The sequence below is a fragment of the Perna viridis genome, chromosome 8, assembly GCF_037379345.1.
Source record: "Perna viridis isolate PV_CMFRI_1.1 ecotype Kerala chromosome 8, ASM3737934v1, whole genome shotgun sequence".
Classification (NCBI taxonomy): Eukaryota; Metazoa; Mollusca; class Bivalvia; order Mytilida; family Mytilidae; genus Perna; species Perna viridis.
The window spans coordinates 42,882,141-42,903,140 of record NC_142452.1 but is presented as its reverse complement, the minus strand read 5'-3'; the positions used below and the strand labels follow the sequence as shown (position 1 = coordinate 42,903,140).

Sequence of the window (21,000 nt, the reverse complement as noted above, 5' to 3'; positions counted from 1 at the left end):
TTGAAAATTCATTTGCTAATTTTATGGCTAATTTTTAAAGTTCATTGTGGTTTTTCAGTGACATTTTGCATATGTCTTTGGTAGGTTTTGTTTAGGTGTTTCAATTAGTACATTTTCCCTTTTTGTTTCTTTTTATAGCTTTTTACCGCATGTAGTCACACTACAAACAGTCATAATTGCGTCATATCTTTATGTCATGCATGTACCATGCAACAGTGCTAATTACCATGAACAATGGGTTGATTGATTTTTATATTTGACTTTGGTTATGCTATCTGTCATACTCCAAACAGAATAATGTTCAGTTAGATATAATTTAAAAAAATGGCTGCAAGCTAATAATAATTTATCCAAATGATTGCGAAGTAATATAAAACAATTTGAGTGGTGCATAATATTGCTTAAATGTAATAAACAATGTTTTTTTTCAAAATTTTCAAAATTGTCAACTCGACCTGAATGCACATGCGCTTTTCTACGTCCCGGTCTGTTCAAATTTGAAGATGTAAACAAATGCCGATCGTGAGGAATGAGAAATCGATTATAGAACAGATTTATTCGATTTATTTGGAGATACCTAAGTAATTATAATGTACATATTAATTGTGTTTAATTTGATATGACATATTGTGTAAATAATTTGATTTTTTTTTTAATCAAACCGTCGTTATCCACGGAAAAGGGGACTCGTGTGTAATCAAGCACGGTGCATAGCACATATCGTTTAATGAAGACAATGTAAGGGGGAATTGCTGCAGGAAATTGAATTACTTAATTGACATATGCTCTTCATTTTATTACAGACTAAGCTGTCAAAGGAAATTAACAGTGTAAAGAAAGAAAGAATCAATGAGTCAAATCAAGTTTTAGCACACGTGAGTACATACATGTATTACACATACTACGTATACTACAAACACAAACAATTCAAATAGGCGGGGGTTTACTCTGCAGTCTTATAAGATATGTACCTATGTCACTTTCAAAAGTTCCCCATTTTATAAACGGCGTTCAACCATAAATCCTCTCCTATAATCTTGATAACATAACGACTAACCAATGTGGAAGTATTTATGTAAGTAATTAAAGGAATAACATTAATGCACTTCATCTATTTACCTTACCACCTACATGATCATAATAAAACTATGAATTAAATTAGTTAATCAGTAGGAGTTCTTTCTGTTTACATATGTGTACATAGTTTCATACTGAAGCTGTTTGTTTTCTGACATATTGGGATACTTGTTTCTAAACTATTTTTATGATCAATGTTTCTGCTAAATGCAATTTATATTGTATTAATGTGATCTTAAAATTTTCAAATTAAAATTCATTTTTAAAAAAATACCGTTGTGGCTAAATGAGTCAAATAAATGTATGGAAGAAATGCGTATGCCCATTCATAACATTAGTAAATCAATACATGTAATGAATTAGAATCTATCACATAACAAAAATATTTATATACGTTCACTTATGTCAACAGAAAAAATACAACTACTTATAACAATTTGTTTTCAACTTCAGAAATGGGAAGAAAACTAAGAAGAGGCAATTTTTAAATGTGTTGAATGTGGAAACCAAGAGCTGCACACGAACATTTTATTGGCATGATTTATTCACTTTACCTAAACATGAAGTATGATAAACTGTTGACATCTTACTTGCTTGACTTATTTGATTAAGGAAAACTGTTGTACATCAATACAAATAAAATATTTAGTTTTCACCTAATTCTCCGTCTATTTTTTCCTGCACCAATCGAATAATAGATGCAAAACATACACAAAATAAACCAAACTAATGTTGGTCATTTAATGACGTTGAGACAACTTCATTACCAATATAACGTTGTGTGGATGGTCGTACTCACGTGCTCTGGAGTCTGCAAAATTACGTTGAGATAACGTAGTAATAAAACGTTGCGATGGCGTGAAGTATTATGTTGTGACAACGTCCTCCCAACGTCGGATTGTTTGTTGGGGTACTGCCAAATGTCGATCATTTAAGGGGTCAAGAATGCATTGATCATCCATGCAATAGAAAAGTTTATAAAAGTACATTTAGGATAAGTAGCGGGCCTTCAAAAATGTTCCTCCAGATTCGTTCTATCCGTTGGTTGTGGCTACTTATTATATGCACCAATCACATTATTACAAACCTCCACCGAATTAGTTTATGCATGGTTGGTGTCTAAGGGGGTGATAGGACATCATTTACCATTTTTGCCAATTTTAAACATGAAAATGGTAAAGGTCCAGTAAAAAAAGGGATACCAACCTCCTACACCCCTTGATCCGCCACTGGTATACATGTATCAAACTTACAATGCGACTGAATACTATGTATGTACCCTTCTAAGGATCTTCTACTGAAAATTATTAAAACAGAAGAAGTATACATCAAAATTTGTTAAGTCAAAACTCTAAACTATGCCAATCTACAAAACTAGATTTATTTTTAGAAACATAAGACGGGACAAAGACCATCATGCATGTACAAATGTATGCAGATCTATAATGTCACGACATTTTGAATACATGTATGAAGGACAAAATTTAATGAAATCAAATTAATGTAAGAAAAAAGCCCTGGCTATAATAAATTAAAATTCATTTCTAGATCGAGTAGTTTTCCGATACGTAAGTGAGTATTTGAACTAAATAGACAAATTTAATGCGCATTTGACAAATATAGTAAAGGACGGGTAATATGTGGACCGACTTGTCACTTTAATTTTGAACACGAAATTATGTTGTTTTGGTCCCCTGTCGCCTTTCCCACTTTGAACACTGAACCACAAAACTCCCATTCTTTCTAAGACCAACTGATAGGTAAAAGGTTCATTTTAGCACTGAATTATTGTTTTTGTTTATGACTGATAAATTTGGTATGCACTTTGGTAAATATTTTTTGCATTAGTATGCAGCATTACACAATGTGTAGCAGTGTCTTCATATACTAGTGTAAGACTCGGGAATTGCGATTGGGAGGCCGTAGTACGATGGTCAGCGAGGTACATTGGATGTCTAACACAAATGCCCGAAGTGCGTTGGTATACCCCATATAACGTCGCCACGAAATTTTACATGCATAAGCGCGTACAATGTTATAGAGAAAACTAACAAAATGAAAGGAAAGTCATAAAAGTAGCTAGTATATTGTTGCCTGTATAAAAAATGTAGCCTCGAGGAAATTCGAGAAACATAAACTGTAGCTAGCCTACAGGTTACAAAAGGTAGCAGATGCTGAAAGTCGTATTTCATGCATCTTGAAAACTAATAGATATACATGTAATTAAAAGATTTAAAGGGACACTTTTGTTATCGTTGTATTAAAAATCTGAAAAAAATATTGTTGCTTTTTCATAAATTTGATATGGATTTTTACCTGTAGAAAAAGTAAGATATGCTTTAACAACGAATCATGGAGCATATTCTTTAGTTGAAAGGCGGAATAGAAATTGCAATATACGAGTTCAAAGGGAGTATTAGAATGTTGAAGACACAACTTAAATTCCAGTGGACCAGACTAGCAGGTTTCTCTTCATATTACGTGCAGTCCATTAATCCGTAGTTCATACGCTAAAACAGAAGTCTTAGAGCTATCCACAAACTAATATTAATTTTGTTTTTATAATTTCCTCAGTAGTTGGAAGTATGAACGAAATGAAAGCAAAGGTTTTTTTCTGATTGCATATACTAGTATCGTATCTGTCGAAGTTTTAAGATAATCTTATATTTACAGTTTCAACGGAAAAAAATCTACATGATTGTCAAAACACTTCAGCCAAGCACAATAAAAAACTGCACAGTCAACAATCATGTCTAACCATCGCAGATCAGCGTGATCATAAATGCATTTCAGAGTACAACCATCGCACTTCTGCACGACCATCGTACCTGTGCGTCCCATTGCGGTTCCGAGTCTTACATATATATGAAGACACTGCTACACATTGTGTTCACACGTACATATACATGTAATAATCTGATAATACTATATAATCATTTATTTTAGTGAGGATAAGATTTCGTGGGTTTGTCTTTGAAACTGATATCCTGGGGAACAGTTTTTGCTGATTCTCAATTAATCCTTTTTAAATGGTAACGGACTTCTGATTGAAGCTCTCTGATTTGCTGTGTTCTTCCACAGTTCCCACTCCATCTTGGCAAGGCATACAGGATTATCTTTTGAATTAAATATTGTTTGCTGATACCATGTTTTTTGATACCCATACATTAATTAAAATAACGCAATGTTTGTTCCTTTTTTTCAAATGTTTACGTCTCTATCAGTTTCAGGTAATGTGCAAATCAAAGGTGTCACAAAAACAATGACATGGGCACCAACATTAAGTCAGGGACATACATGTTAAATTATACCTTTGTACATTGAAGCAAGTTACATAAGTCTATCTTTAAACATTGACACAAGGTCATCTCATATGTGTTTGCCTGCACTGCATCATTCGCTTCATGCAACACAATTCAAATTTATTGTTACTAGTTTCAACATTCCACTGAAGATTTCCATCTATTGTGGAGATGTGTCTACAGAAGACCTCTCCAAACAAAAACTCATACATATATAAATGTTTATCAATTTTGTTTTTACACACACGTTGGTACATTTGCAAGTATACAAATTAGCCCACATGTGTAAAATGTGTGCACGTAGATGGAGCTTAAATTAGTTGCACCTAAACATTAGAATTCTTTGCTCTTGTGACATACATGTTATTTGACATCTCTGATGGTTTTGATATTAATACACTTGAGTCTTAAATCATGCTAATTATTTAAAATAACAAAAATATAATATTTTATGAAAGTGGCACCATCGTTAACATTACATCAGGGTAGGAAACTCACTCAAATTCCAGCCAGTCCTGAATACAGTTTTTCAATATATTTACTATATTATATAAAATTTTGCTGAAATTAGTCAGTCCTGCCAAAAAATAGCCAGTCAAGGGCTGGCAGACAGGCTACTATTTCTTACTCTGATTACATGTACATATTACGCATCTGTAAAGAACATAGTTATCGTAAAAGATGCCAGCCGATGAAGGTTTATGAGACACTATGAATAAAACATACCACAAAAAGAAAAATAAATTGATATTATATACATGTACTATTACACTTCAAGCATTAAACTAAATGAATGCATGTTTTTGTCTATAAAACATTTTAAGTATACAACTGGCCTTCTACACTTGACATTAAAAGACAATAACAACCAAATAATATTAGACAGTTATTAAATGGGTTGGATGCAATAGACCAGAATATTTGTCCTGAAGTACTGAGAATGATCAAGTGTTTTATTACCTAATTTGTCTATGAGATATAATAAAGATTGGAAATAGGGAATATGTCAAAGAGACAACCATTCCACCAGGAATAGGAAATTGATTGCTCCATGTTTACGAATTGACAGACAAGAGTCACATCTACGTTTTTACTTACAAGTTTTTTGTGTGTAAATTCCAATTCAATGAAGAGCTTAAAAAAAGTTCAACCAATCAAAAGGCTTAGATAAAGGTCATTATAGGGTCAGTGCAATAGACTCCTCAAGGAGGCTATTGCACCGTGCAATAGTACATCGACAGTGCAAAAGATCGCCCTGTCATGAATAAATTTTGAAAATAAAGAAAAATATGTGTATATGTAATAAACAAGATAAAACCTTATAATTAGGTAATAAAAAGATCTATTTAACAATTGGATAATAAGGCCATTTAAGTAAATTTGTTGGTTTTAGGTTAATTTTTTTGACATGTGTTTAGTGCAATTTCTTTTCATTGTGTAAAAGAAGTAATGGAGACATTTATTTGTTCTTCATAGACAGAAAAAAATGATTATGTCCATTTTGTAGGTACTTTTTTATATTTATTTATCAGTAATTGACGTGGCAATGAAAAGGGCTGTTCCATTAAAATATATGAGGGACAGGGGGGAAAGCACTTTTATTCTTTGTATATGGGTGGATGTTCAGGTCTGTTGACAAAATATAAAGTTTAATACAAAACATCAGTAGAACTTCTATGGGTGTCTCCCCTGGTGAAAAAGTTCCTTCCTTTTCCTTGGGTACTTCATATCTTTTAATGGAACACCCAAGGTACCTCTGTGATTGCTGAAGGTTGCCACACTCACCAAGGCTGATTGACTTTCAAATGTGGATATTAAGAATCAACTGCCACTTTTGCCATTTAAAAAATGAAAGGTACTCCAAAACAAAAGTTATTAATACATATGAGATAATGTATCTTTGAAAAAAAAAAACAAAAAAAACATTTGAATAACAAGATGCTGAAGTTAAATCTATGGGTTGTTGGTTTATTTTTGTGATTTATGGACAATTTTTTCATATCTAATTAACATTGTTCTGGTTACAAAAAGTTGTTACCAATATAAATTTAGTCCTTAGACGGAAGTACATTACATGTAAATGTATATAGATATTTTTACATTTTTATTTATTTTTAAGCAATAAAATGCTTCAAAATTTTTGCATAAATGGCTAAGAAAATAAATCTAACTATGATGAGCAAATTTGGCTAATCAAAGATGTGTTTACAGCTAACATAGGGTATCCACAAGAGAGATTGGAGAGAGGAGTTTCTTAGAAGCAAGCAATTAACTTTGTAAGGCCTTATCAACTTGTACAGTACAGAAAGAGACATACCATGACTTAACACCAATATAGTGGTGTACCAATTTTAGAGTAGTTCTCAATTATTTCTTTTTTTTTTATGGAATTTTTTAATTTCTTTTGTATTGTGAGTGGTAAGCTCACAACTTAAAATGCAGAAAAAATTTATAAAAATATCTTTAAAGACTAAAAAGATACATGTACTTATTGCCACTTTAAATGTGGTACACCACTATATTGGTGTTTAATCATGATATATCTCTTTCTGTACTGTAGTTGTGAATCACCAAGACATGATGTTGTACCAAGTATACTAGCAATTTTAGCTTTACAGAGAGTTATTTTGCACACTGCACAACTATTATCCTATAATTGATGATTTTTAGATTGTACTTTATAGAAAAAAATGTTTAAATTGTACATTTACATGTATGTACATTGTACTATGTTTTGTAGGATCTGCCTTTAAACTGTACAGTTTTCTGTAAGGATGAATTACCAGAAAGTATATATGAATCACATCCACACCAATACAATTCTTTGTCAGTTGGCTCAGATGTGGAGGAACCAACTTCTATGTGACGCTCAGATATATACAGGAAAAGTTGTCACGAAGGTATAATTATTAACATGTACATGTGTACATTAGTATTTACATTAGTATACATGTACAGGTGGTTCATCTACAAATTATGGCATTATGCAATACTTGTAGAGTGATACATGTACATGTACATAGAAGTCCATATGTTTTGACAACTCTTTATAAAGTGTTATTGTGTCCAGTATTTCAGGTAAACATGCACATCTACATATTTATACATTGGAGATTTGATACATATAACTAATACAAGTTAAATTTAGAAGGTTAAGAAAAGTTGAGATTTTTAGAAAAAAAAAGATTAAAAGAAAAATTGTAAAAACAAGGTATTATTTGAATATGGAATAATACATGTATTTTGGATTTAAGAAAATAAGTGAAAAAAAATATTTACCCCAACTAAGGGGGTTACTCATGCCATCATGACTAAGGGGGTTAGTAAGTTTTCCTTGCTTTTTGTTAACCAACAAACTTTACCCCTTAGCCATGCTGGCATGACTAACTCCCTTAGCAAGGGTTAGTTTTACAAATCATTTTTTTTTTCATTTTCTAAATTAAAAAATAATTACAAATTCAAACAATACCTTGTTGTAAATTAAATAGACCTGTAGAAACAATTTGTACAACAGTCATGGGAGTATGTAATACACTATTTAAAATTGGACGGTAGACATTTTAGAATTAAATTATTGAGAATGTTTTAATTGCACAAATCAATGAATTTTTCCAGAGATCAAATTTTACCATTTTATTTTTCATTTATGGATACTGTTAATCTTATACTGTTAATTTTAATCTTATACTGTTAATTTTGCAATCTTATCAAAATCATATAAAATTTGCCACCTCACTATGTTATCAAAGAAGGCGCATTTAAAATTATTTTGCTTAAAGTATGTTCCTCTATGCATGTGCTCATTTTATTTCTGTCGCAGGCCCATCGTATTGTTTTGTTGGCGGCTTGCCCAATTCTTCAGTGGAAAGATAATGCTTCAAATGGAACTGAGTTGGAGGTTCATCTTGGAGTAGATATTAAACAGGAAGCTGTGAACACATTCCTACAGTATTTATATGAAGGATTTATGTTGCTCTCAGAGGATAATGTTAAACATGTTGAAAAAGTTGCCAATTTCTTGCAAGTTGATAGTGTTATCAAGTGCTGCATGGACTTTTACCAATGCATTGGAGAGACAGCTATTAAAACACCAAATATTGCACCTGGCAATGAGTATTTAGAATTTTGCCATGTTGGAGCAACTGGAATTCAGAAATCGTATCACCGAAGAGCTGTGAAACGAAGGACAGAACCACCATGGCCTAATGGTCAAAATTGTGGAAAAAGACAAGCATGTAAATCATTGGCTTCCTCACAAAATATAGCATCAGAGAACATGGATCCTTCACACAAAAATTCAGATGTTTCATCTGGTCAAAATACTTCTAGTGGTTCTTTGAAATGTTCAAATGTATCGAGCAAAATTAATTCAACTAGTATCTCTTTAATGGCGGAATCTGGAAATAATCAAATGAACATATTGGAAAGACCTTCTAATTCTTTTGGAATCATGACTGAGAGTTCAAGAAATGAAATGGATAAAAACAGAACTGGAAATAATAATACAAGTACTAACAATGATTTAGGGACTCAGTTTTCTACATCTTCTAGTTCTACAACATCCAATGATGGTGCTAAAGGTACATTTACGTATATTCTTGATGAACTCCCTCCTCCTCTACTGGTACCAGCCTTACAGAATACCATACATCCATTGACTGATACGGGGTCAGGAGAAGGCCAAGATCTGAATGATAGTATTGAAATAATGGAGACAGCTCCTGTTGTTAAAATTGAAAATGTGGAGGAAGATGTCAATGCTAATGGTTATTCACAAAACCAAGAGAAGAAAACAGGTATAAGTATCATATCCTTGTCTTTTAATGAACTTAACACCAAATAAAATTAATTAGTAGATTTCAATCCCCGCCTAACCCAAAAAAGTTGACAAAATTAAAAAATTTCGGACCGTAATTTCAAAATCAGGATTTTTTGCATGTCAGTTTCTTGTATTGAGGTACTGTAATGCACAATTCTTTCTTTTCTTAGTGATTAAAATGATTATTCTTCTCTGAAACTGATGTGGCTATGGATTTACATGTAGAAGAGTAATCAAGGGAACCAAGGTTATAGTGGTAATCAAATGAAGGTAATCCTGGAACAAAGACCAGACATGGAAAACAGATATACACAACAAAGAACATAAAGTAACTTATATCATACATACAAAGTAACAAAAGCAAATGAGCAAGTCAGACTCCACTATAAATTGGCAGCATGGACCAGGTGTACCAATAGGGTAAGCATCCTCTGCTTTTCTAGAAACACTAGCCAAGTTGCTCAAAAGAAGTCAAGTCGTAGTGATGACTTCAATCTTGTAGCAACATAATCCTGTTCCAGAAGCCTATTTGTTTGAGTTCTAGCATGATACAAAAAGTCTGCATAGTTTCAGCAAACTATGGCATAAGGTATGAGTTGTGATATGAACACTCCATGCACAGGTGATGTTGCCACAGATGAAAGGAAAATTGACAATTCTGAATGAAAAGTCATCACGTTTGTGGTAAAGTTTGGTCAATAGTTTTCCTTTACCATCGATTTCTAAGTGTAGGTTATGATATGAGGCTGACTTCACAGTGTCTGTAGTGTACTTTATCTCAAGTTCTTTGGGGTAGATGTAATGTATCAAATCCACAAAATAAGGATTGTTTAAAGATAATACGTCATCTATATAGCGGAAACTGATATTAAAGGATCTAGCCAAATGATATTCTTTCTTTTGGATCAGATCAGCTATAAAGTCAGCCTCATAAGAGTGAAGGAATAGGTCTGCAAGTAAAGGAGCACAATTTGTTCCTATTGAAATTCTGCCCATTTGTTGAAAAACATGTCCAACACACTGGACAAGTATGTTGTCGAATAAAAATTCCAGCATTTTGTAAACATCTTCCTCTGTATATTTTGAAGATGATTTGGAATGATTTCTTACAAAGTATGAGGAATCTCTACCAAGAACTATATATTTATATCTAAGTGTACCATCTTTTTTTTTCATTTTTTCCATTTTCTTGCATAGTCCTCCACAGCATCCATATGAATTATAGAGTTATAATTCCAATTTATGGAGTTTGTTACTTGGGATCTTTAGAAAGTATATTACCCAGAGATTCCTTTTCGATGAAGGTTAAATCTCCCTTAACAACGTGACATATTTAATCTTCAAGTAGCTGAAATCAGGCTTACAAATATCTGGTAAGAAATATGAAATAAAATCTACCATATGCCCCATATTTTTTGTGAAAGTTGGATGGAAATTAAATTGACATTATATAACATACTTATGTTCATACTTCTACAAAAATGTTTGTCTACAGATATTTACATATGTAACAAATTAAGTAGCGGTCTTTGTAAGAATCGTGCAAAATCTGAAAAACGTGATACACCCCAAAAAAGGCTACATTTTTTTATTTTTGTAATTAGGGTGTTTTATGGGTCTATACTATGAAATGTGTAATTAATCATTCAAATCTGCCTGCTCTTAGGAGATAATCCACATTGAAAATCCAGTAGATTCTATTGTATTTGAGTGCCATTTACAGAGTTATCTCCCTTAATTTTGAAATCTACAGTTCATACTATCTGCATTCTATATAATTTTTATCTCTTAAGAGCACGGGTTATATGAAAAACCACATGTTGATTTTTGTTTACTATGACATTTCAAACAAAATATCAAAAACAAAAATATGTAGGCTTTTTACCCATGAATCACATTTTGCATGATCCTTAGGTGGAGTCCTACTTTATCTGTGATATTGATGTATAGTCCATAAATGTGTATTTTACATTCAGAGATCCAAAATGAAGTGACTTCTGACTTTTTTTACTAATGTACATTTACATGTGCATAAACTATAGTTACAACTGCATGCATTATGTCATGTAAGCAATGCATTTTCATGAGTAAATAATTTGCATTTTGCAGGTTTAAATGAATATAATCATGATGATAGAGAAGGATCTGTTGATGACGTCAGCGCACAGTATACATGTACATTGAGTACCATATCTGATGCTTCTGAACCAAGTGTAGGTTACATGTCATCATGATATAAATGTTAAATCACAGTTACTTGTCATCATGATGTAAATGTTAAATCAAAGTTATTTGTCATTATGATATAAATTCTTAAGCATGGTTTCATGTCATCATGATGTAAATGCTTAATCATGGTAACATGTAATACACATGTATGTTTTGGTATTTAATTGAAATGGAGGGTAATATATTTGTACATATGGCAAATATTCGAAAGTCTCTACTAACTGATGGAACGTCCTTGTAAAAACCTTATTTTAACATACTTCAAAGCTTTTGAAACATTACACATCACAACACACGCAAACATACACACACACATATATAAGTTGTACCTGTAGTTCCAAAAAAATATTGACCCGCATTACATGTCAAGGTCAAATCTAGCAATTGGAAATTTGTATATAATTACATGAATGTTTACAACATGTACAATGTTCATTTATATCCATTATATAGGTTTCAAAGATTTCTTCTACCTCACACTTGACACAGCAGAGTAATGAGTCAAGTTGTCAATCATTACATTCAAACCTTTTCACGACCTCACCAACAGTCTCTAACTATATTCCACCTGTTCCAGATCCAACCACATCCTTCGCCAGTCACCCAATTCTTTTATCAAACCAAGCCTCATCATTCCAAGGCTGTAAGTGCTGTGCAAGTCTAGTTGTAGGCAAACCATGTTTTTGCCAGGCAGGCAAGGCTGAAATGGGTGTACAGACTGGCAAAGAGCTTTTTTCTATTGAGGAGATGAAAATTGATGTTGGAATACAGACCAATAATGAGGACTTCCTGTTACTGAAACCCGCTGACCAGGCTCTGTATTTCAAGAAAGGAACAGTTCAACATTCCTTAATGCAGGTACATTTTGGTGGTCTCACGGTGACATGCCCTTCACAAATGCAGGTCATTGGTTATATCCCGGGCTGGCCAGATCACACCAAAGACTCTAAATTTTGTAGTCACTGCTTCTCTGCTAAAATATGATATTTAAGTGTCAGTCCCTGTAAGAGTCAGGCAGTAGGTGAAACATGGTATAAAGAAAATAATCAATTTGATAGTGTAATTTGACTAGTTGCACCATCAGATTCAAGGAAAACAGACAAGATTTTCCATATCATGCTGGACCATTGAGTTACAATTTCATTGAAATGCACTGAAAATGAATATTGAAAGGGCAGATAACTCTGTGAAAAATCTCATTTTTCTACGATTTTATTGAAAAATTTCTGCACAAAGCCAGTGATGCAGTGTTCAAATAATGGTCTTTTCAAATAGAGAAAGTATCCTTGAGTGAAATTACATTGTCAGTTCGGTTAGGTTTTGACATGTATGTTTCTGATTTTTCCCATTATGCCTGATTCTTACAAACACTTATACTTAGGGGGATTGAATGATGATTGGTAGGTTCAGAGTCAGAATAATGTGTTCAAGTAGAATGACATGCATACCTGCAAACTGTTCCTTCTGTGACTTAGCACAATAAAGATCTGGTTCAAGGTGTCTGGTACATCATGTACATGTAGTACAAGGCTAGGTCTGTTTTTGATTGTCTGTCATTCTTGTTACGAAATGCATAAAATATCTGCTGCAGGATATTAAACCACAATCAATGATGTTACAAGTACATGTATATCTTAACTCAAACTTATTCATAGAGAAGAAATTTTAATCAATTGTTGTCTATTAGTATATGCCAGTTTTAAGTTTTTTTCATCTACATTTACATATCAATTTATTCAATCTATTAAGTAGCAGTCTTTATAAAAATCAGGCAGGAGGTGATTCATGCATGTCAAAAACCCATCAGCTTTACTTTTATTTCTTATTCAGAATCCTTTACAGACCACATAATCAGTCCAAGTTCATCACTTGGTTGTTGTACTTTCGAGATAAAAATTATATAGATTATACATGAAAATTGCCTTTTTGACAGAGTTGTTGATCTTGTTTTGGTTTGAATGGAATAATTTTGATGGGAGATGAATGTATGATTTTCTCAAAAGTACAAATCTTAATAGAGAGGACTATAATTGCATGAAAATATATCATAAGTAAACAGAGAAAGCATTGTTTGTTTGGTGGGTTTGTCTACACCATGGATCTCTTCTACCAAAGTTTTATATAGACTGGTACTTAGAAATTCTTTGTCTGTTATTTCATGCTAAGATTATGCATGGTGTTTATATAGACAACAATAGTCCATTGACGTGACAGGAAATTGACGTAAAGATGAGACTTAGAATTGCTTGAATTGTAAGGCTGTGTTAATCATTTTCACCATTTCAAGTCAAATATTTTCAGTTAGTTTTTGTCAAGTCAGTGCATTGTTAATGTCTTTACACTGCCCGAATAGAATGTTTGCAGTATAAAAAAGCTTTATATTTTGAACCTGAATCTTGACATACCAGGATCTTGGGGAGTAGGCATTTGATGTACATACTAATAATTTAATTTGCATAAGCAGCATTAGAGACTCTTTAGGGCTGTCTAAAGCATCTCACTGTGACTAAAATGTTCCAAAATATAAAACTAAATCAGAACTGGCTGGACATATCTCTGGTGTTTTCGTGCAGGTCTGTCAAATATTGTCTTTTGCTTACTTTTAAGAGTAATTTTGTTTTCGTGTCATGAATTTAAACTGAATTTCATCAATTTTGTCAACACATAAAAAAAGGATAAGCTGATATTTAAGTGTCATATTCTGTAAGAATCAGGCAGTGGGCGTCACATGGTATGTAAAAAGCCGTCATTTTAAAATTTAATTTGACTCTTTATACCATCAGAATCAAAGGAAAAAAATACAAGATTTTCCACATCATTTTGGTAAACTGAGTTATAATTTCATTAAAATACACTGAAAATGAATATTTCAAGGGCAGATTACTCTGTCATTAACCTAATTTTCTAAAATTCTGTTTAAAAATTTCTGAGCAAATCCAGTGATACAGAGGTCAAATAATGGTCTTAAAAATAGAGAAAACATACTTGAATGAATTCACATTGTCAGATCTGTGGGTTTTTGACATGCATTTTTCTGATTTTTTCCCATTTTGCTTGATTCATATACTATAACTGACACTTATGAACTGATGATATGTTGTAACCCTGTAATGTTTCAGAGCAAGATTAAATCTGCTATAGAGAAGAACAAAATTACAAGTACCAAGGATTTTATGTTTGGAACGTGTTGTATGGAAGTTATGATGAGTTTCCCTGATCTAGACTACACCCTCGATATACAGAATAGAATCAGAGACAGATTTTCCAAGGCAGTAAGATGGAAACAGTTTGCTGAAAGGAGGTAAATGTAGGCAGATGTTGTCCTCTTAAAAATTCTTTGGCTTTTTTTTTTGCCAATCTTCCCAGGTGAATTAGTCCTACCCATTTATTTTACTAACTGTTAAGTGATAGGAGTAGTTGTGAGTCTGAACCAAGAACCCCCATTTGTTAGAAAATTTTGTTAAAAAATGAGCAAACAACAGCCTAGAAACCCCCTTTTTCTGGAACCTCCCCGTTTTCTAAATTTCTTGATCCACCCTTATTTGCAGATTTAGGCATTGTGGCAAAGATGACAGCTTTGGAATATGAGGTCAAAATGCGTTAGAAAATAAATACATTGTTACATTAGAATCTTTGTAATAGTTAATCTTTGTTGAATACAATTTAAAAGTTGTAGTATGTAGTTTTTTTTTTAAATTCAGAAAAGCCAAGCTGCAACAACCTACCTCAGATTCTGCTGATTTAACACTTGATCCTGAGGAGTCGGAGTCAGAGGATCTTCCGGAGGGGTTAGATGATATCAAGTAAGTACTGTTACAAAGTAGGTTATGGTCAGAAAACTAAAGTGAAGCATCACAAATATTTCTAAATTTAAGATGAAAAAATCTTTTCCATAGAATATCTCATTCCAAATGAGAGCTTTATCAAATCTTAGGCAGATCTAAGAAAACAAACCTCTTAAGTTTTTGTGGAACTTTGATTTTTATTATAAAAATATTTAGTTCATTTATATTAAAAATTCCCTCTATTTTAAGGGCAGTACACAAGATATTTGTTAGCGAAAGCCCTCTTAAAGCAGTGATGCCCTTTTACCAAAAAATAAGTGTAGTTGATTGGCCAATATCAAGTTATTATTACACAAGTTCAAATTTGAAAGTTAGGATATGACACACCTAAATGTCAAAGTCAACAGTAATTAATTCTTGCCCAACAAGTCAGTAATCAATCACTTGTCTGTAACATGAATTAAAATATAGTTCACAAATAAGTTCATGGTAGGTTATGTGATAAACTGTTATTAGATAGAAATGATTTATTGAATGTTCCCTGTGTAAGAAATTTTGATAATAACATTGTGAATAAATTCAGTAATTTCACGTTTCATTCTCAGACTTTTTTCCACCAAAATATTACAACGTGAAAACCATTGCGCTGGTCTCAAAATTTTAAATTTAGGCTTAAAATAGTTGTAAAATGTGGAGAAAGTCTATCATATAAATAGGACAATCAATTGATTATCGTGAATAACCAAAATATGATCACTCATGCCAAGAACGCTGAAGGTTTAACTTTTGAGTGAAACAAGTTCCGGCCACTTATTAGATCTATGCATTTTTCGGCGCTCTTAATCATTATTCGGTTATTCACTCTCATCAATCATGTCAATTAATTATCCTTATATCATCATTTTTCATGTTTTGGCTTGTTTCAATAAAATGTCCTATTTTTGTAACTTTGCAGGCCCTCCCAATACATGCCTCGATATGAAGTGGATTCAGGCCATATCATAACATCTCAGAGGGAAAGTCCAATAGAAAAGACTGCTAAAGGCCCAAAGAAAAGAAAAAAGACGAATGAAAATGCATCATGTTAGAAATCTTCTCTTTACTGAAACAGGAAAGTCACATTTAAGTTAAAGAAAAAAAACTGAACTGGTGCCAAAGTACTTTAGCATCAGCTATGTACCATTGTTATGACTGGAGTCAAATTCTTTATGCAGTAGGATCCAAGGGATGCAAGAGTTGGAACTCCCTTTTCCAGAAGTTAATTTTGGCAAACATGAGGAAATAATAGCCTGGAACCCCCCTTTTTTTGGACACCCTCTGTTTAAAAACCTCTGGATCTGTGCCTGATTGGAAGATAATGTGCTTTCTCTAAGTGGACAAATAAGAATAAAATGTAAATGGTTCAAAAAGTCAGTAGTCATAGGCATACCAACTATAATATATGTTTGTCAATTCAGATAAAACAAGTCATGTTGAACATGGGCTAAAGAACAACAAATGGTGTAAATGATTAGATTTTTTTTATTTCCAAAGAGTATTATAACGCAAGGATGGCATTATATGTGTATCGAATATTTCAAGGAAGAAATGGTGAATATACATTTTTTTACATGTATAGAGCAATCTGATGCACCTCAAAATCGATGAAAATGAACTAGAAATAGACATGCCATAAAGATCAGCATAGCACCTGTAGTTTAGATTTAAAATATTTTAAATGCTTGTCATTGTTTACTAAAGAGAATTTTTTACAAGTTTTTATACCAGGCTATACAATATAGAGGGTGTCTCATTAAGGAGATAGACCTAGGGTAAGGGACATAACTCATGAAATTAGTGACATGTTTGTATTATATTCAGTTTCACCAAAGCCTCTCAAGCTTTCGTTTGAAGCAGAATAAAATGAATCCAAGTTAATTAGATGCTTACATAAGATTGATGTAAAATGCTGAATACAAATGTTTCAACGATTTTTAAGAGTTGTGTCCGTTACCCTAGATCTACCTCCTGAAATTGGGGGAAAAATGTCCCATACATTATTTTATATTCAATGAGCTCCGTAGAAAGTAAATTTAAAATAGCCCTATTTTGTGGCGCTTTTTCTATCCATAAGTGTAGGAATATTCCCTCCATGGACGAAGATCTAATTTCCGGAAATACTGGCATGACATCCTTTGTGTTCTATAATACCTGAAAAGTAAAGAAAGATTGATTTTATATGAACATGTAATTAGGTCAAATAGTTATTACACAGAAATATTCGTAGATATGCTGCAAAAAAAAATAAACCAATAGAATTTAATTTAAAAAAAAAAACAGGAAAATTTTACTGCACAAAGGAAATCAATAAATGCTTTGGGTGATCATGTTTAGTTCTGATAATCTTGTGTGTTATGTCTTAGGGACAGTGAATAAAGTTGAACAGCCTCATGTGGATAAATTAAGGAGCTTTGAAAAAAAAGATGCATTGGAAAAACATGAATACTCCAGCCTGGGTTTAAGTTAAATGTAGGAAATTCATCAAAGCATACATGTAGCATTGAGGATTTTTTTTCTAAGTTCAAGGGGGCACTACTCCATCAAAATTTAACAAACTGGATCTAATCTCAAACTTAATCTTTTACTGACGAGTATACACCTGCATACCAAACATCATTTAAATATTTCAAGTATTTGGGAAAAAAAGTCTGGAAAACAAAAATGAACAATTTTATAAGTTCAAGTGGTATTACTTCATCAAAATCAACAAATTTAAACTCAAACTTTGCCTAAGTTAAAGGGGTACAACTACTACAAAAATTAAGAAACTGGAACAAAACTCAAATCTGTTACTAACTCATCAATAAACACCATCACACAAAAATTCAGTTCAGTATCTCAAGGTTTAGTGAACTAAGCCTTAAAGGTTAAATATCTCAAGAAAGTAAAGTCTAAAAAAACTAGTCTTGAAAGGACAGAATGACGGATGAGGGTTAAACTATATGCCCCGACCACTTTGGACAGGGGCGTAAAAACAGACTTGAGACAGTTAGACACTCTGGTTAAGTTTATCACTTGTTTACCAAGAATGCATAGTATATTATATATTTATGAATGCTCTTGATTATTAGAAAGTCTGTAGCAAGAATTTATAAATGGACAAGTTTGTGGTAATATTTACAAATTACATCTTAAAAAAATTCTAATGAACATTACAACAATGAATCATACATGTAGCCATATTAATGGAAAATCAAATAAGTGCTACATGTCTGTTGAATATGCTCTTGAGGAATCTACATGTCTAAATGGTAGAATTGTAATGTGCACCAAGAGGTTCAAAAGTATTTTTATTTGCATGTATATGCTGTAAAATTGAAGCATATGCTTCAAATAATGTGGCATATGCCACAATATTGTAGCATAATTATGTAACATTTCAAAGCTATATATTTTATACTGTAAAATACTGTTTGGTTCAAATATAATTTTAAAGCATCTGGTACAAGTATAGCATGTGCTGTATATTTCAGTAGAGTCATATTTTATTTCTTAGCATACTGAAAGTTCAACTAAAACTTTAATGCATATGCACTTCTTTGTTTATTCTAATACACATTCCTAAATGGTTTGAATATGTTAGTAAATGCTTATTATACTTTTCTCCTCCCATAGTGAAATGCCTTGTTATAAAATCAGGGTATTTTTTAGCAGGGTTATGGATATTCTTATGAGCAGACCGACTCACAAGCAGCCTTTTTAATGAACAGTCATAACACATTTTGTTTTTGCCGCATATGCAACAAAATTATATTTGAGAAATACGGTACGCCTAAAACTAGACGCATATGCTACATACAGATAAAATACCGCATATGGAACATATATAGCGTACTTCATACAGTACATACAGATAAAACTTGATCTTTTAAATACCGCATATGGCACAGATATAGCGTACATCATATGGTACATAGAGATAAAACTTGACCTATAAAATACCGCATATCGCATATAGCGTACATCATATGGTACATTTAATACAGCACGTGCTGCTTTTTAAATGAAACTCTAGGCACGTACAGGTAAATACAACTAAACCGAAATATAGCATAAGCTGTAAAAATACATTGCATATGCTACAAAATACAGCATATGCTACATTTTTTTGTAGCTTATGCTACAATTTTTACAGCAAATGCAAATAAAAATACCTTTGAAAAATAGGTTTGTAAAATCATGGGGGAAATGGTAAAATGAAAATTATGCATATAGCATATTCTATGTAAAAACCATCTGAAAGATCGCGGAAAAGGCAGGTGAATTAACTCAAACTCCTGCAGTTTCATGGCATCAGGACAATGATTTAATCCCATCAAGCAGCCCCAGGACAACTTCTGTATCTTCGGAGCGTGTCGGGTGTCACCTGTCTCAAATTACTCACCGATTGTACCAACTTCTTTCTGACACAAAAGCATTCTTTGGCATACTGGCAATATTAATTGTCCGACAATACAATGCTGCCATCGTCTGACTTTTTATTTCTCTAAGCTGAGCTGAATACAGAAATGTATCGGGTATAAGTTTAATGTCGGAGCACAAGCAGGAAATGGAAGCAAAACTGGGAGCATGGACCAGGTGCACCGGTAGGGTGAGAACAATGAGACTATTACCACACAAAAATAAATTGACTAAAAACCCTGACATTTGATTTAAGTCTGTAATAGTTACTAAGCGGTAATCTCTTCTGAAATCGTACAAAGTCAGGATTTGTTATAATGGACTTTCCAGCTTTTGACTATTGTCTAGAGTTTGCAAATCAATTTGGCAATTTTGTTTTTAGCTACATTCATTCAATATATATATATATATACAACGTCTCAGAATGTGACGACTCTATTCTCTACACTACTCCATCGGATCAAATTGATACAGGGAAGATAACGTAAACTTATAGAAGGGTCTGAAAAATTCCAAACGATGTTAGAACTGTCGTTCCCTCCGCGGGACTCGAACTCGTACCGCTGTGACATCTATGGCAACACCGCCTGCACTAAGTCCAGCGCCCTAGACCACTCGGCCAGCTAGGCTATATAAAATATAGCATTCGCTGGCCGGGTCATTCCTCCTCGTAGGATTAATCTAGGGCTGTAACTTAGTACACGATGTATGGTAGTACGGGACAGTTCATCTAGGTGTTATTATGTAGGATAGAGGATCAAATAGAGTCGTCACATTCTGAGACGTTGTATAATATTGATTTGTTGTGACATGCATCATTATTTCATCATTAAATCACTTTAAAGTAAAATGTATTAGTTGAAGAGAAAAGGCAAAAGCTCTTATTGGTCTTCAAAACTGAAACTGTTCAAAGTGTAAATTGTGGACTTGAAGATTTGAACCCATAACGCGCGCGCAAAAAATAAATAAATAAATCTTCCCCCAAATGAAATATTAAAATTACTTTTGGTTAACCAAAATATATATTTGAGCTTTTTGGCCACGTTTCGATCATATTTCTGACTGGAAAATGTTGTCCACATTAACGAGAAAATTTAATACTTAGTGGAAATATATCAAAATTGATTCTATGTGAATCTCTGGTATTGACACAGTTTTCTGGTTGTACATGAACATGAGTAAGAAAACAACAAATTTAACCACATTTAACAGTCAAATATCACGGTGTATTAGTGTGACACTATCATGAGGTCATTACGATAAACTACATGTAGAACTACAAAGCATTCCTTTACCTAATAATTGTATATTACTATGTTTTGAACATTTTGTGTGTTATTGCAGCAAA

The 21,000-nt window shown here is 32.7% G+C and overlaps 2 protein-coding genes across 5 annotated transcripts in view; one reads left to right on the top strand and one right to left on the bottom strand.

The window, feature by feature from the left end:
* The first annotated feature begins 485 nt into the window (after positions 1-485).
* On the top strand, positions 486-17,576 carry LOC148610617 (uncharacterized). Of its 4 annotated transcripts, none has more exons than XM_088595825.1 (9): positions 486-581; positions 804-875; positions 7,120-7,279; positions 8,200-9,175; positions 11,308-11,411; positions 11,881-12,285; positions 14,547-14,728; positions 15,129-15,230; positions 16,168-17,576. In XM_088595825.1, the coding sequence occupies exons 3-9, from the start codon at positions 7,154-7,156 to the stop codon at positions 16,298-16,300; spliced, it is 2,028 nt and encodes a 675-aa protein (XP_088451951.1). In that variant the 5' UTR covers positions 486-581; positions 804-875; positions 7,120-7,153; the 3' UTR covers positions 16,301-17,576. The 4 variants fall into 4 exon arrangements, with proteins under 4 accessions (XP_088451951.1, XP_088451950.1, XP_088451949.1 ...); XM_088595824.1 differs by having other exon boundaries at positions 486-592; XM_088595823.1 differs by lacking the exons at positions 486-581; positions 804-875 and adding an exon at positions 2,748-2,837.
* The window catches only part of LOC148610616 (peroxidase-like protein), a 16,573-nt gene continuing 12,839 nt past the window's right edge, over positions 17,267-21,000 (bottom strand). The window contains exons 11-12 of the mRNA XM_088543209.1: positions 19,636-19,747; positions 17,267-17,402 (exon numbers count right to left, since the gene is read on the bottom strand). Of these exons, the coding sequence (XP_088399335.1) occupies positions 17,315-17,402; positions 19,636-19,747 (200 nt within the window). The 3' untranslated portion in view covers positions 17,267-17,314. The remainder of the gene's footprint in view (positions 17,403-19,635; positions 19,748-21,000) is intronic.